General features: G+C 36.6%; 1 protein-coding gene across 4 annotated transcripts in view; it reads right to left on the bottom strand.

Moving 5' to 3' along the window:
- CYLD (CYLD lysine 63 deubiquitinase) overlaps window positions 1-17,557 on the bottom strand; it is a 62,187-nt gene extending 44,630 nt beyond the window's left edge. The window contains exons 1-5 of one of the 4 annotated variants that reach the window (XM_024747334.1): window positions 17,509-17,557; window positions 16,795-16,875; window positions 10,539-11,190; window positions 8,867-9,169; window positions 6,593-6,698 (exon numbers count right to left, since the gene is read on the bottom strand). In XM_024747334.1, coding sequence (XP_024603102.1) covers window positions 6,593-6,698; window positions 8,867-9,169; window positions 10,539-11,042 — 913 coding nt within the window. In that variant the 5' untranslated portion in view covers window positions 11,043-11,190; window positions 16,795-16,875; window positions 17,509-17,557. Of the gene's footprint in view, window positions 1-6,592; window positions 6,699-8,866; window positions 9,170-10,538; window positions 11,191-16,794; window positions 16,876-17,416 lie in introns of all 4 variants that reach the window. The other 3 variants (XM_024747333.1, XM_024747336.1, XM_024747335.1) reach the window with 3 other exon arrangements.
- Window positions 17,558-17,892: the final 335 nt, after the last annotated feature.

Genomic DNA, 17,892 nt, shown 5'->3' with positions numbered 1-17,892 from the left:
CAAAAAACTATTAGAAAATATGTTTTACTTTATAATGTATCAGAATACATGCAAGAAATGGAGAAAATTATAAAATTTTACTAAAAAGACATTAAACAAATGAAAGGCTATACATTGTTCATGTATTAGAAGTTTCAATATAATAGAAATGTCAATTTTCCTCAAATTCTTCCACAGCTTAACTGTAATTCCAATCAAAATCCCAACAGAACTCTCATAGTATTTGAGAAGCTGACTGTTAAATTTACAGTGAAGAATCAAAGGCCAATCACAGCCAAGACACTCATTAAGAAAAAGAACAAGCTCAGGGTTTATTGTTTTGCTCTTCTGATGTCAATTAAAACACTTGGTTATTAATTTTAATAAACCTTTTTAGTTATTAAAAAAAAAAGAGAACAAGAAGGGAAATGTACTCTTACAGCTGTAAGACTTCTGCTAAAGCTATGATGATAAAGGCCTAGAGGTCTTAATGTAGAAAAAGAGTAGAGCACAGAAAGAGATCCATATATACATATGTTAAAACTTGATTTATACCCAGCAAGCATGGTAGAGAAAATTGGGTATATGTACCTCATATCCTACACAAAATAAAATCTAGGTGTATTATACACTTAAATGTGAAAAGCAAAACTATTAAACTTTTAGAAGACAATACAGAATAACAGGAAAACTCAGAAGAGCAATGAGACAGGACTAGGGCTCTTATTAAAACATATTATAAAGAATCATTAAAAACAATGTGGTGCTGAAGCATGAACAGACAGAATAGAAAGTCCAGAAATAACTGAAGTATATGTGGGAGTTCAGTATGATGAAAGTGGCATCTCAAAGGAGGAAGAAAAAGATGGACTTTTTAATAAATGGTGTTGGGACAAGTGGGTAACTATCTGGGCAGGGGGGTGGAAACTAAATTAGATCCATATTTCACATCATACACCATATAAAATAAAAATGGATCAAAGAAATAAATGTTAAAAAATAAAACCACAAGAGTACTAGAAGAAAACATGGAGAAATTCCTTTATAACCTTGAAATGACAAAATCCAGAAGCCTCTAACAAATTTGATAAATTCAGCTATGTAAAAATTTTAAATCCTGCCATGACAAAGATCACCTAAAGCAAAGTCAAAAGACATTAAACTAGTGAAATAAGCTATATACAAAGGACAAATATTGTATGGCTTCCACTTACATGAGGTATCTAGAATAGGCAAACATAAAGACAGAAAGTAGAGAAAGCTGAGGGAAAAGAGAAATGAGGAGCTATTTCTAAATAGGTATAGAGTTTCTGTTTGAGATTATGAAAAAGGTCTGGAAACGGCAGTGATGGTTGCACATCATTGTAAATATACTTAATGCCATTGACTGTACACTTAAAAATGGTTAAAATGGTAAATCTTATTACATAAATTTTATCACAATGTTTAAAAATGAGGACAATCAGATAAGCAAACAATTAAAAACACTAATGACAAATGAGGGTTAGGGACAAATGAAACAGGAACATTCGCATCTCATATCACAAAAGAGTTTACAACCCTAACACATAAAGAAGAAATTGGTAAGAAAATAAAACGATAATCCAACTTTTTAAAATAGACAATAAATATGTATAAACAGTCCACAGAAAGAGAAATACAAATTTCTCTTAATCATACAAAAGGATGCTCAACCACATTCATCACAGACATGCAAATTAAAACTATACTGAAATATAGCCTTCACCTATCAGATTGGAAAAAAAATCTATGACAAGGCTACAAAAAAATCCCCCTTATGAAACCCTCCTATGCTGTTGGTGAGAATGTAAACTGTCGCAGCCACTACGGAAAACAGTGTGGAGGTTCCTTAAAAAACTAAAAATAGAGGGACTTCCCTGGCACTGCAGTGGATAAGTCTCCACGCTCCCAATGCAGGGGGCCCGGGTTCGATCCCTGGTCAGGGAACTAGATCCCACATGCATGCCGCAACTAAGAGTTTGCATGCCACAACTAAGGAGCCCACGTGCTGCCTCCCACAACTAAGACCTGGTGCAACCAAATAAATAAATAAATATTTTTAAAAAAAACTAAAAATAGTGCTACCATATGATCCAGCAATCCCACTCATAAGCATGTATCTGAAGAAAACTCTAATTCAAAAAGATACATGCATTCCAATATTCACAGCAGCACTATTTACAATAGCCAAGACATGGAAGCAACCCAAATGTCCATCGACAGGTGAAAGGATAAAGAAGATGCAGTATATGTATACAATGGAATATTATTCAGCCATAAAAAAGAATGAAATAATGCCATTTGCAGCAACACAGATGGACCTAGAGATTATCATACTAAGTGAAGTAAGCCACTTAGTATGATAATCTCTAGGTCTCAGACAAAGACAAATATCATATGATATCACTTATTTGTAGAATCTAAAATATTATACAAATGAATTTATTTGCAAAACAGAAACAGACTCACAAGATATAGAAAACAAACTTATGGTTACCAAAGGGGAAAGGGGGTGGGGAAGGGGTAAATTAGGAGTTTGGGATTAGCAGAAACAAACTACTATATAAAATAGATAAACAACAAGGTCCTACTGTATAGCACAGGGAACTATATTCAGTATCCTGTAATAAACCATAATGGAAAAGAATTTGAGTGTGTGTACACACACACAAACACACACACACGTGTGTGTATATATATATATATACATATGTAAAACTGAATCACCTTGCTGTACACCAGAAACACAACACTGTAAATCAACTATACTTCAATAAAAAAATAAAAAATGAAATAAAAAAAAATCACCTTCACACTCTGCTGGTAGGAAATAAATTGTTATATCCACTACTGAAAGCAGTTTAGCAGTATCTAGAACGATACAAATGTATGCAGCTTTTCACCAAACAATCCCACTTCTGGGAATTTATCCTATAGATAAGTTAAGCACATGTGGAAAATATATATGTACAAGGCTATGCAGCATTGTTTGTAATAGTAAAAAATTAGAAACAATCCAAATATCCATCAATATGAATCAATAAATTATGGAACCACAACGCAATGGAAAAATAAACACTGTAAATAATGAGAAGAACCTCTCTATTCAGATATACAAAGAGCTCCAAGATATAGAGTGAAGAGAATAAAGCACGTTCAGAACAGCGTAAATACTAAGCTTCATGCCTAAAAAGGGAAGAAAGACTATGTATTTATATTGTGTAAAGAAACTCTGGAAAGATATACAAGAAACTTAAAAAAAATAGTTACTAATGGGAGGCAAGGAGAGGAGTGAGGGGGCAACTGGAGCAGAGGGGATAGAAATGGAAACAAGATACCCTCCTATACTGTTTCATTATTTTGACTTGAGCTATGTGAATGCATTTCTTATTAAAAATTATTTTAGTAACTTGATAGTTACTAAACTCAAGGGTATTTGTACTGGTCAAAACTCAAATGATACAATGTATATTTCATTACATGTATGTCTTTTATCTCAAAAGGAAAAAAAACCCTAAATACTTATCTCTAGCTAATTATATGCACGCTGAAGTATTTAGGAGGAAGTGTACTGATGTCTGTAACTTATTTTGAAATGCATTAAAAAAATGGTGGATCAGTGCATGGATAGAGGGATGGATAAATAGATGATAAAGCAAGTACAAAAATATTAAGTGTAGACTCTAGGTCATAGGAATAGGGATGTTCAGTATAAAATTCTTTCAACTTTTCCATATGTTTGAAATTTCATAATAAAATGTTGAAAAAATATTTTATTAAAAGTTTAAAATAGAGAACTCATAAATCAATAAATAGACAAACAAATCAACAGAAAACTGAGCAAAGACACAAACAGGTGTTTAACAGAAGACACAAATGTTCCATAAACATATGAAAAGTTATTCAACCCTACTTGTAATCAGGAAACTACAAATTAAAACCACCTTGAGATACCATTTCCCAAAGGCATCAGATTGGCAAAAATATTAATCAGTACCAGGTGGTGAAGAGGATACGGAAATACGCAAAACCCAAACATCCATTCACATTAGAATGGGTTATTAAATCACGAAGTATTCACACAATGAAATATACTATGAAGCAGTAGTCTGGGTGAACAGACTATTAATACCATCATCTACAGGAAAGACTCTCAAAATACACTTTAAGTAAATGATGCAAGCATTAAAGAATACAATCACTGTGACTCTGTTTATACTAAGCTTAAAAACAGGCTAAACAATATATTATATACCACCCCAATATACCACCTCAATCCAAGCCACCATCCTCTATCTCTCATATGGATAATTGCAACAGTCCTCCTCCTGATTTCCGTTTCTGCCTTCTAACACGCAGCCAAAGCGATCATTTAAAAATGTAAGTTAGGGTTAAGTTGTCCTTCGCTCAAAACCCACCTGAGCTCCCCATCTCCCTCAGAGTAAAGCCAAGAATCCATACACCAGCCCACTTGGCCCTGCCTGGTCCAGCTCCACTACCTCTCCTATCACTCTCCCTCATTCAAGCCACAATGAACCCCTTGCTATTCCTCAAGCTGGCCAAGCCCTCAAATCTCCTTCATGTCAAGAGCTCAAATGTCACATTAGAGAGACTCACTAGGACTACCCTAGATAAAGTAGAAAAATCCCACCCCTCACAACCCAGCACTCCCCTTCCACCTTGCCTTGTCATTCTCCATGCAATCACCATCTAATTGACCATATGTCTTATTTATTGTCTGTCTTCACTCACTAGCATAAAACCTCCATGTGGGAAGACCTTTTACCTGTTTTGCTTCCTACTATATCCTCAACACCTAAAAGAAGCCTAAGTAAGTCTTTAATAATATTTGATGAAGGAACAACCTTTTACAAAACTGCTTTTTAAACAATAAGCATTTATTGTAACATTAAAAAGTATTTTGATTTATAAGATCACAAACTGTGTTTTTCCATAAGCAGTCATGAAAAGGTAAATTAAATATTACAAGGTAAAATATAAAGCACGTGTATACTTTCCACTGAATGTAAACCATTTGTTTCCAAAGGGAAGCAAAGAAACAGCCAAGAATCCAATGTGTAAGAAATTAAAAACTGATTTTAAAGAAGTCAAGGAAAACCAAGTATGTCAGAGTTTACAAAGCAAAATCAACGTAAGGCTATCATTTGAATCCCATACCTCCAACTAAATTAATGTACTCTTGCTGTAAGGCTAAAAGCTAACATAGAAAGCATTTCCTAACTCAGCAAAACAAGCATTTTTTACTTGCCAAGCCAACAGGGAAACAGGAAGGACAAAGAGGGCAGGCTAGAAGGAATCTCAAGGATCACCTAGTATTAGCCCCTTCATTTTTACAAAAAAAGAAACTGAGGACCTGAAATTACCTTTTGAGTTTTGGGGATCTCAAAAGTGCTATGTGTCAAAATCAACAATAATGAAATAACACTGGAAGCAAAAAAAACATTTTGTTCATTTGTGATCTTTGCTATAGTAAAATTCAGCTTTTAAAGAATTAAAGACAAAATACATCTCCATGGAAACTATATTCCCAAGTACACATGTGAGGCTGAGAATCATGTTCTTCTATGCAGGGCTTCATATCCTAAGTACACACACAGGATTTGGGGTGAGGAGGTACTGAAAAGGTCAGAGCTTTATAATCAGACAAGTCTGGATTTGAATTTTGGCTCTACCAGAATCAACTAGGATGTTACTTGATCCTAGTCCATCTTACCTCTATCTAATCCTCAGTTCTTTATCAGCAAAATGGGGATAATTAAGACCTACCTTATAAGTTTGTCAAGAATATAGAAACTAATTAAGAATTAATGTCCAATCTAATTAAAAGATTCATAATTTGTGGCTACTGAATGCAGACTTTCAATGCTCAATAAGAATCACCACCTCTGATTGCCTCTGTTAGTTCCATGACTACCAACAGACTAGCTGATAATTGGAATTCTACTAGGAGCAGGGAGAAGGTGATGTTGATGCTGCTATCACTAGGAATTTATCAATTAGTTGACAGCAGCCATTAGGTGCTACTTGTTTAGGGTAAAATAATAGGTTGCTTAAGATTATTTTTAAGATGTAAAAGTTGAGTGATCTGTTTCTGACTACAGAGTCATGAAGCCTGATCAATTACGCCATTCTCAAAACTGGAAGGGACATCGTAGGGCATCCAGCAAGAAGCCTCTCCACAGTATATTAGATTATATTAAATGACCAACTTCTGCTTAAAGGCTTCTAGTTTAAACCAGGCTCTCACTCAAACAGGTAGCAGTTTATTACATTTTCTGACCCTTGCAATTATCAGGAAGGGTTTTTTTTTCACCCACTTAGAAGGGAAACGTAATGAAAAAGTGAACAATAATGGATAAATGCTACCCCACACTCACATACTTTTAGAAATGCAAATCTTTAAATATTGTTTTTATTTGGGGGTAAGGAAGGATATTCTATGTAATAACAATTCCATAATATAAAAGTCAAGTTCCAAAAATGCATCTTGAAGCGTATATTTACATCCTCATAACTAAATATGTCTTAGAAGCTCTGCCTTCATAATATTTAAAACACAAAGAAAACATACCTGGGATGATATCATTGATATGCAAGAGAATTGTACTTTCAACACTTGCAAAACTACAAAGCTGTACTCCATCAAATCTTCCATCCCAGTTGCCAATAGGATTATCCTAGAAATTAAATAATAGAATAAACTTTAAAACCCTCCTCAACAAAACATAAATATGAAAGTCTGTATTTTCCATAAAAAGATCCTCCAACAAATGAGATCCAAGAACAATCAAGCCATAGTAAACCCATGGATGAGCAAGGGATCAAAAGCATTTGTCATATTTCACTGGACAATACTTATCTATATAATAACAATCCATCTACATAGGTAGATGTATTAATCATAAACTGTTTCAGCCAGAAATCTGCCCCTAATTAACCCTAGCTTGCTCTAGTCACTTCACATTCCCTGAGCACTTAAATATTCGATTTGAATTCCTGTGTGCCTTTCTGTAGACAGAAAGTCTATTTTTTTTAACTGTTCTTTTGTCATTTTATGGGTATGCAAGAATTCCCTCCAAAATGGAGATTTTTATATTAATTATAAAAATGTACTCCACGAACAGCACTGTACAAGTGCTGTTCATGGAGCTAGATTAAGAGATGGCCCAGTCAGACAGCTGCCCTGAGCACCAATATGGACAGCATGCGAAATGTCATCAGAAATAGGAGATGAACACTATTGCATTTGCCAGAACTTTCCTTTCAAGGAGTGCACTAGAGGGGTTTGGAATGAATGCTTGCACAAGCCAACTGTAAGACAGACAGAGGTTAGGGGGAGAAGCTGGCGGTGCAATCACTAGGCAGCCTGCCCCAAGTAAACAAGATGCTCCCTAGACTGCCATCTAAGGAGCGACAGGCCTAAATGGCTTTTGCCAAGTTTAAGGCCCAAATGACCTAAAGCAAGAGGAAACTAACCCCAATGACCAGTGGCCCTCTTTCTCCAACCTTCCCTCCACTCAGCCCACAACCTCTTCTCTAAACAAGTTCTGAATATTTAAAGAATAATGGTTTAAAGATGTGCTTTATTTCTAGCTATCCCGAGGGACCCACATGTTTTACACTGGCTCTAACTTCTCACATGGTAAATGTTCAGTAAGTGTTTGTCTAAACAACATAGTAACGTTTGTCTAACTAATGGATATCAAATAGAATTTCCCAGAATTTACAAGCACAGCGTAAGAGAAACTTACGTTAGAACATTCATATCCTACTAAAAAGTGTACCTGAATTGATAAAAATAATCACGAAAAACACCATGAGTACAAGTCTATTACTCACATCCTCTCCCAACTCTTTCTAGTATTTAATAATTCCGTACGAATTTCCTTCATTATACCTAACAAATTCCTGTCCGTATTTTCAATCTGTGAGAAAAATGTTCTCAAGACTTTTTCTCCTTCTCTTAATCTCACAGGTATCGTCCAATTTGCCATATTGGGATGTAACCATAATTAACAAATATGATTGTAAGGTAACATTAAAAATAAGTGACACAAACAAAAGGACAAATATTGTATGATTCCACTTAATGAAGCACCTAGAATAAGCAAATTCACAGAGACAGAAAGAATTCTGGTTACCAGTAGAATACTGGCTGAAAGGAGTGAGTAATAGGGAGTTATCGTTTAATAGGTACAGAGTTTCATTTTGGGCTGGAGATGAATAGGGGTGATGGGTGCACAAAAATGTGAATGTACTCAGTGTCACTTTAAGGTGGTTAAATTGGCAAATTTTATGTCACATATATTTTATCACAGTAAAAAAAAAAAACCTCTTTTGAGTGAATTATATCCTAAGGAGACACTCTAATTGTCTTTTCCTCTAAAGCAATGTGCCTTTCCTCGATTCAGGTATTGATATTTTCCAGGAATGACTTTTACACACTACTCATTAAAATCAGATCAGCCAATTAAATTCAGCAAAATATTACAAAAAGAGAAAGATTACAGATAAAAACCCTTTTCAAACTAAAGAAAAATAAGACATCATGCAATATATTTCAGTGGGGTTTTTTTCTGCTTATTGGTCAGCTACTATAGAGCAAATTTAAAGACTGAAAACATTATTCCAGTTTATTCAAACTGGAAAAATGAGTAAGTGTAAATCTACAGCTAGACTCCTGTCCCCTATCAATGTTCCTCTACCAAAGACAAATTATAAAGTGTTCTTTAAATTGCTACAAATTAGTCCATTTTAGATATTCAAAGTGTTTAATTTGTACCTAAATTGGTCATAAAGCTAATAGATATATTCATAAAGATAACATAATTCAAAAGTTTCTTACCATGTCCACACCTACAAAATATCCTAAGCTTTCTTTGCCTGGCAAAACATCACAGAATATAACTGTTCCAGATTCTATAGTTTCTCCAAGCTTCAAAGAAACTCTGGAGTTTATTTCCAGAGGGGGAAGCTCAACTTGCATTGTGTCCACTGGACCTGCATAATCACTTTCCAATCCAGTGTCATCATCTTCTATGAGTTCTAGCTTGTCCAATGCAACAAATACTCCACAATCTTCATCACACTGAAAAAGCTGTTTCCCTTGATATATCCCATCAGTGAAACCTTGGCCACGACCTTCTTCCTAGTTTTTAAATGAGAGAAAAAAAAAACGATTGACTGATAGAGAAAGATGATCCCTAAGGAAAAAGATCCACTCTGGGGACTTCAGAGAAATCACTGAACAAATTCTAAATGACACATATAAGAAATATATTAGAAGTTGATATTGAATTTAGGGTGCTTAAAAAATAAGGAAGAAACTGTATCTGATGCTGAAATAAAATTACTTGATCATTTCAAATCATTACTGTGAGAGAGCTTGGGCTAGATTCTACATTGTGATTTTAACAAAAATTTTGTCATAAAAAGAAAACTTTAATATGACAGTAATGTTAGCTCCATTTATTGAGCACTTACTGTACGCCAGCCACTGTGCTAAATCCTGAATCAATATATCACAAAAACACTGCAAGTTGTGTATAATATTACTATTTTACAGAAGAGGAAGCAGATTTAGAGAAGTGGCTTGCTTAAATAACCTGGTAACCCAGCTAGCAAATGGCATAGTTAGGATTCAAATCTCCAATTGTTTTACAATTGCGCTTTAAAAAATTAAATCAAAAAGCAAACAAGGGCTTCCCTGGTGGCGCAGTGGTTGAGAGTCCGCCTGCTGATGCAGGGGACACAGACTCGTGCCCCGGTCCGGGAGGATCCCGCATGCCGCGGAGCGGCTGGGCCTGTGAGCCATGGCCGCTGAGCCTGCGCGTCCGGAGCCTGTGCTCCGCGGCGGGAGAGGCCATGGCAGTGAGAGGCCCACGTACCGCAAAAACAAAAACAAAAACAAAAAGCAAACAAGGCATGAAATTCTACTTGCAAGAATGTCAAAATATAACTGACATTTAAGTTCTTGAGAATTAATATTAATTTTGGAAACATTATCACAGAGTTCTTGGTTCTCTTTTCAGTAGAAACAAATTCCAAGATGATTTTCACGTACATTATCAGGGACAACTATAAGCAAGTCGAAACTGCTGCAACTTATATGACCAAAATTCACTACTTAATAGTACACCTTAAGAAAAAGTGAGAAACCTACAGATGATAATATCACAGGATAAGTAACAATTTTAAGTAAAGAATTCGCTTACAATCGATAGAGTTCATTTTTAACATTCAATGTTAAAATTTCTAAGATATGAAAGTCTTCAATAATTACATCATCTACTTGCATTTCCTACTATAGTAGGTAGTTTTTAAAAGTTTTCAATGCAGCATCTTTGCATCATCTCAATTTACCATTAGAAAGTAAATCCTAAGGATTATGAATATTAAAAATTACAGAAGATTTCTGGGAAAACTTATTTTGTATTTAAAAGGGGAAAAAACACGTGTGCACACACAGACACAGACACACATACACACAGCCCACTAAAATGGCTTATCAAACTTACCAGTAATTCTACTCCAAAGAATATTCCCGATACTGTCCTCTCTGCTAATAAAGGTCCTCTGAAGCGTACAACTCCAGGAAATTTTTCTTCCCCAGATCTCAGCTGGACTTTCACAGGGCAGCCCACATCTATTTGGAGGCCTTTACTTAGTCTGTTTCTGTTTTTAAACAGGCTGAACCTCTCTTCACAATTGGTAATTGCCAAAAGTAACTCTGTGAATTTTTCATTTATTTCTACAACATCCTTTTCATCAACAAACAGAACTGCATGTGGTTGCTCTAAAATTTTTAATCCAATCTGATTTTTCTTGCCTTTTGTAGAAGGAAGCCTTGAATGCCCCACAGAACGGTCTTGGATATACTGTCCTATACTCCCCTTTGGTACTTTAAGGAGTTTTTGTGTTTGTTTGTCTGTAACACTGCATTCTTGAAGAAGCAAATAAAAAATCCGCTCTTCCCAGTAGGGTGAAGTAACTTTTTCTTGGCTCCATAAGCCCGAACTCATTGTGATATTAACTCCAAAACATTAACTCAAAAAAAAGGGAACTACTAAGTGTGTAGTAAAACTGCAAAAGATAAATTCACTGGCAGTCCCAAAGCATGGTTTTAGCAATCTGGTGTCCATGCTGTAAAAAGACAGCAAATCAAAACGCCTGGAGGACAAGCAAAAAGAAACTTTACATTTCACTCTACTGTGAGCTAAAATTATGGTCAAAGACTTTTTAAATTCTTCATTGGACTAGTAAAAACACACACTAATGACATACTTCCAAAAATATCTTAAAAGGTTAAAAGATATACTATATTACTTGTTTCTACTGTAATCTCACATATTTAATTAAGGAGATTCAATTGTAAATTATCTCCAAAGACAATACGATAATGTTTGTTTCCAAGGCACTGAAATTTATGAATTCAAATTCTAGTAAAAGATAACCTTATATACATATTCTGACATTTTCAAACTTTCAGAAGTAGAAGTTTTAATAGATCCTGCCTAACTTAAATGGATAAGCTGCTATATTTGGGCAACACACACAAATCAAAAAGGCTATTTATACATATATCTGTACAGGTAGTTTAAGTAAAAAGTTACCCATCACAATTATTATATTGAACATTTTTACCAATAAAAATACCATAAAATCACATTCTGAAACTTCAACCACAATTCATTTATCTGTGTACCACAGTTTAATAATGGAACATTTTTTCTAACTCAGTTTCATTTCCTTAATCTTGAACATTTTGTCCTTAGGCAAATGTTAATAGTATTAATCATAGCTATCATTTAATTTCTCTCAATCATAAATATCAGATATTATAAATCTGCTTACTATTAAATATATCTTAAAAATCAATTTTATAGCCATCAAAACTTGGACTACATAAGGAAGAAATATAACTGCAGTACAGCATCAAATATAAAATGTTTTTATACCACAAGTTTAACTATGTATACTAGAAAGGAATACATGAAAGATTATTTCTTTTCCAGTTTCAATTTTTCATTAAAAATGTTTACAAGAATACTAATCTTTTGCAATTAAAATAGCCTTCTCAACCCTACTGGAATCACGGGTTTAAAACTACACAATTTCATCAATTCAAGTAAAGACTTTAATTCATTATGTTAATTAATTATCTTACTGAAAACAATAGTTCTTAGGTATTCTCTGTCACATGCATGTGGCTATTCGGTTTCTGAATACAGTATTTATTCCATCCTTCTCTGAGGTAGCCATAGCCATTTCCATTATTCTGGGTAATAGCAGCAGATGATAGCACTATCATATTTATCTACTTTATTCTTGGAATTAAAAGATAAATACTCCTAAAACTTAAGAGCCAAATTTTAAGTTTAACCATTTAGCTTAATGATTAAATGTGTAATCTGGCAAATCTACACACGGAATAACATTTCTTTTAGAACGCACTGGTAGATAGTGAGGTTCTCTATAACGGTAAAGTTTTCAAAGTCTGTCCCTCTGCAAGCCAGAATGAGACATGAAGATCACCCAAGACAGGGTAAAGGGCTTGGCACCTCCTCAAGCCAACATTATCGAAATATATGCACAATATTTAGTGAGGGCAAGCAGCATAAAGTGGTTCTCTCTCTTTTTTTTTCTTTTCTTTTTTTTATAATGTGTTTGTCTTAATTCCACTTGAGGGCACTGTCTCTTCAGCAGGAATAGGATCAATTTATGTTTGCTACTTATATAAGACACCTGTGGAAACCCCATATAAACAAGACCCCTTAGGAAGGCGACCCAAACCATAATTTGGCTCTATTCCTTAAAAGTCCTCAAATGAAGTATTTGTTATTGCTGACTAAAATTCTTTTTAAATGTCAGCACTTTTCAACAAGGAAATAGCCTCATTTTTATCTTGATCACTGAATTATCAACATGAATATAAATTATTAGGTGTGACCCTCAATATGCAAGTGTGTTCGTTACTTTGTAATGAGGCTTTACTTCACGCTTTCTGAGTTCTTCGTCTGCCTTCTGTAGATTTACAGTCTATGGTTTTCCCCTGCCATCAGCCATTTTCTGTGGTTTCCTGCAACATGCATTTGACTTATTTTACAGCCTTGCTGCTTTCCAACTTATTGCTTCTAATGAGTTCTGGGAAGCCAGGTGATGAAATATGGTTGTGTGTTTTAAAAAAAACAAACAAAACAATAACAAAAAGAGGAATGCATAAATTCTGAACGGGTCTTTTAGGAGTAAAGTGCATAGGCTTTATTGCATAGACATTATTTCGGTTGCTCCCGGAAGGATGAGACGGTCAAAAAGCAACTCCTAAAAAAGTGAAGTTGTTTTGTTCTCTTTAGAATATATTTAAATATTTTTGGCCAAAAATTGTTTTTAAAGTATGGCAATTCTATTTTGAAAAGAAATCTTTTAAGTTCCTACAAATTATATCTTCAAATATTAAAATTAAGAAATTCCTTGAATCTTAATAATTAGTATATGCCAACAACTTCTGCTCTATTGATGCTCTAGCTTAACAATCCATGTCATGATTTAAAATAAAAACCACCAGTGCTAATGGAATATTACCAAGACAAAACTAAATCACTGTATGGAAGGCATTAGGACACCCTATTTTAGATGAATTTGATTACAAGATTGGTTTTTTGCAAATCATTTAAGAGACAGTCCACAGTAAAATATAACTACTTTGGTTTATAAAAAGGTTGAGGGCAATTTAATAATAGTTAATAAGAACTGTATTTTAAAGTTAACTACACAACTAGTAGTAACTTTTTTCTGACTTGCATTAGCACAAGTCAGAGTGAGCTTAACTCATTAACAGCATGGGTCATGTTAGACAACTAGAACAGCCGAAGCAAAAGTTATAAAATATTTAAAAAGCGTTATCCAAAAAGTAAAAAGGATGTGGTTTTTCCTCTTTGAAAAAGAATACATGAAGAAAGAATAGGTTTGGAATTATCATATTAAAACTTGATTCCCCTCATTGCAACTGATAGAGAAAGTTGAACAGGGAACTTTATGGCTCTATTAGAGGTATATAAGACAAATTTAATGAACATTAATATCTCAACTTACTGGCATTACAGCAGAATATGCTAATACAGACTTTCTTCCCTGTAGAAATGAATACGATGCCCACATTCTCCTTTCACTGGGATATGCACAACACTAAAATTAAGTCTTAAAGAGCCCCAAGCAGTAAAAACTGACTCAAGACCACATGGGAAGGATTTAAATCACATTGTCAGTGAGTTCTTTATCAATCAAGCTTTGTTAGTTTCGTATTTTTATGGACTCAGCACAGTGTTAGACACTGAAAAATACAGAAGATTTAAGGTTGATGGCTGCCATCATTTGTGTTCTTTTATTACCTTCCAGGTCTAATTGTTTAACAATTGCCTCTAACAATATACCGTACTTCACTTTGAGTGTAAATGTATCACAAACGATTCATCTAAAATACCATCATACTTATTTCAGGCCGAAAAACTGAGTAATTATGAATATCCTGATAAATACTATAAGTACTGAATGAAGATTATCAAAGAGTTGGAATACAATAATATTTTTAACGCTAAAACCATACTGAACAGGACTTTCTTTTGACAACACTTCAGATGAGATTCAGGGTCAGATAGATTTGAAAATATATCTGGTTATCTAAGCTTGTTGATGGTCTGGATTCTGAGTAAAGGAGAATTTAATTGTATTACAATAAAGTCATTAAACCAAGTGAGGGTGGGAAGGCACAAATATCAGTTTCCTATCAAATGCAATGAAAAGAAGATGACTGAGAAATAAGTTTCATATGAAAATATTAAAGGTCCAAATTAGTTCTAAAAGATAATAATAGTACAGATGAACAGCACTAGCTACATGAAAGTGACAATGGTTAACTTATCTAGAAGAAACAATGTCGTTTTGATTCTCAAGTTATCAGGTTATTGTTCAAAGAACTTCACCAAAGAAAACAAAGACAGATGCAATTCAGTAAGATTTTGCATCTCCTGAGATATCGTGACTTGTTCTAAAAACCACAGGGGTCTATGTATATCAGAATAAACATTACAACACTAAAAAATTGCCCATAATTATAAATGACAAACAGGTAGGGAGGTCAGTGTGCATACCCAAAAAAAAAGAAGATACACAGGACTTTTTCCAAATGCTTCTAGATGGCTAGAATAATTACCATTTTAAGAAAGAATATTTCCCATTAAAAGAACAAGGTTGTATATTCCCAAACAGCAGAGATTCCAGAAAAGAGACCAGACCAGAAAAGAGTCCGTTTTCCTCATAGATTAATTTGTGACCCAAGTACACACTTATTCAGTACCTAAACAAGTGGGTTTTATGAGGTTTTGAAGAAAGTCTGGCTCCCACATCCGCATATTCACGTCCTCCGAAGAACCTGAAACACTCCTGTCTCACTGGAGTTAAACCTGGCCACTGCACTTCCAAACTGTAAACTCTCTAAGTCCTTCATCTTTATATTTCCACTGCCCAAACAAGAGCCTGACAGTATGTTAGACAATCAGTACATAAGAAATGAATGAATGACTTGGTTAACTCAGGTGATAACAGTGAAAGCCAAACTTCCATTTCCTCATCCTAATCGTTTAAGTGATTAAAAGCTTCTTTTAGGTTAAAAGAAGAAAAAGAGAAAAGACTCAGGAGTTGAGAGTAATTAGGTTTTTACCTAATTCCCTAAATAAATGCTAATTCTAATTCTCTAGCTCAATGAAGGAACGGTCAGTCTTTATATCACTTCATTGTTACACACAGAAGAGGAAACAAATAAGGAATATTTCACAATTACGAAAAGTTGTTTTGAGGTTCATTTGAAACTGGGTTCCTAGATTCTCACACCATGTCTGATGCCTAGAAATTCTGCGCAACCAATGAAAATACCTTGACAAATTTAAGATCACAGTGTGAAAATCAGGAGCAAAATACTAAAAGTTTGATGAATAGGATAATTTACTCCTTTCTTCTGTGTTAAAGACTTCCTTGAACAAAATCACAGTTTAGGCATGCCAGATCACAAGAAATCATTCCTGCTGCATGTCTGTTGTTTTATATAACAAGTGCCCTGGTCTTATCAGCTCTTCACTAAAGTTACCCTCCAAAGGAAGGCTTCTTCGAAAGAGTACTGTAAAATTTTGTAGCAGAACCTTAGAGAATGTTCTAGGCGTTATCAACATTCACAGTACATGAACTTCAACAAGAATTTCCGGCAAATCATTTTCACCTAATATTGTGCTAGTTCAAATCCACCCACTACTCAGTAGGGAATTAGCAAGCTAAATTCTTAGACCATTCAATCTACTTGGGGCGTGAGGGGGTGCGCAGAAAACCAACGCTTGAATGAACACCCTCTCTCAAGGCCTGATTTTTCTCCTGGAGCCAATGACTGCAAAAGGAACAGTCTTACTAAGATCCCTATTAGCCCGAAATCAAAAGCCAAGCAGGGAATGCTCCTTAGCTAAGCTAAGCTAAGCATACAACTTTCCAGGGAACCTGAGGAGAGGAAGGGGTCAGACATGATGGGGACTGAAAAGCTTGGTGGCTGGAAGGTGACAACCATCCTAAAACATGCAAATGCCATAGGGTGGAACAGAAAAGATGCCAAGTAAATGAATAACTGGGCAGTTGAGCCGGCTGAAAAACAAACTCAGGAACACCATCTTCCGTCAAGACTTCACGATTTCCCCAGAGATCGTTAATATGACAATAAAGAAAGAAAAGAATAAATACCTTGCTTCAACAGAGCGCACCTTTCAACTAAAGAACTCCGGGTTGTTGTGTAAAACCATCCTCACCCTGGAAAGGGAGAAACTGAAAGAAAAACACAACACGCCATTAACGAGGCCAGAACCCCGACTGCTCTTCCTGGACAGGAGTCACAAACACTCCAAAACCCAAGGCACCGATGTGACAGTATTACAGCCCGGGGCTCTCGATGCCAACCCGGGCTGTCGGGAGCCAGCCAGCGGCCCGTGCCTCAGTTTCCCCATCTGTAAATGGGGGGCCCAAGGGGCAGACGGTTTCCTGCGCTGCTCCCACCCCCAAGTCCTCTCTTCTGAACCGGGGTCCTGGCGGTGGTGACCACGCTCCCACGACTCGGGAGCCCTCTCAGGAAGGCCGGGGGGGCTGAGGTGTCGGTGGGGAAGCCCCGGGGAGTGGATAAGTCCAGGCTGACGTCAGCGGGATCAGCACCCCGCGGTCCCGGCCGGCTAAGGGCCGGGGCAAGTAACGGGCCGGCGCCGAGGCCCGACGGCCGCCGCGGTAGCTTGAGACGCCCAGAGGCCGGGTAGGGGCGCCCGAGGGACCGGGCCGCCAGTCGCTCGCCCGCTCGGCCGCCAGCTCATTCACTCACCTCGGGCGGCAGGGCATCGCCCCTTCCCCAGTCTCGCTAGCCCGCCTACCGGGTCGGCCCCGGCGCCCCACACCCGCCGCCCTAGTATTTACCTCCAACGCGCTAGCCCCAGTGCAGCCGAACCTGCTACCTGGGCCCGCCCCCACCTGCCCCGCCTCCGAACCGCCCAGGGACAGAGGGAGGGAGAGGGGTAGGCGGAGGCAATCCCGACGCTAGCCAATCGCAGCCCTAGCTGCGTTCCTAAGCATGCTCTGATTGGGCCGTCCTGTGACAGACCTTCCTCCAATGGCTGCCGGCCCGGAGCGGACTGAAGGGACTTTCCGCTCCGTCAAGCTCGGTCGAGCCAAAGGGAAAGCGAAGGGGAGGGGAGGAGAACTGGAGATATGGGGGGCGGGGGGCTCTGGCTGATTGGACGAAATATTGCGGGTGCCACGGCCCCATTGGCTAAGAACAGAGCCGGGGCGGGGCGCTGTGCT

Source organism: Neophocaena asiaeorientalis, unplaced genomic scaffold (assembly GCF_003031525.2).
Source record: "Neophocaena asiaeorientalis asiaeorientalis breed wild unplaced genomic scaffold, Neophocaena_asiaeorientalis_V1.1 scaffold438, whole genome shotgun sequence".
Taxonomy (NCBI): domain Eukaryota; kingdom Metazoa; phylum Chordata; class Mammalia; order Artiodactyla; family Phocoenidae; genus Neophocaena; species Neophocaena asiaeorientalis.
The sequence above is the reverse complement of the archived record's forward strand: the minus strand, read 5'-3'. Positions and strand labels throughout refer to the sequence as shown.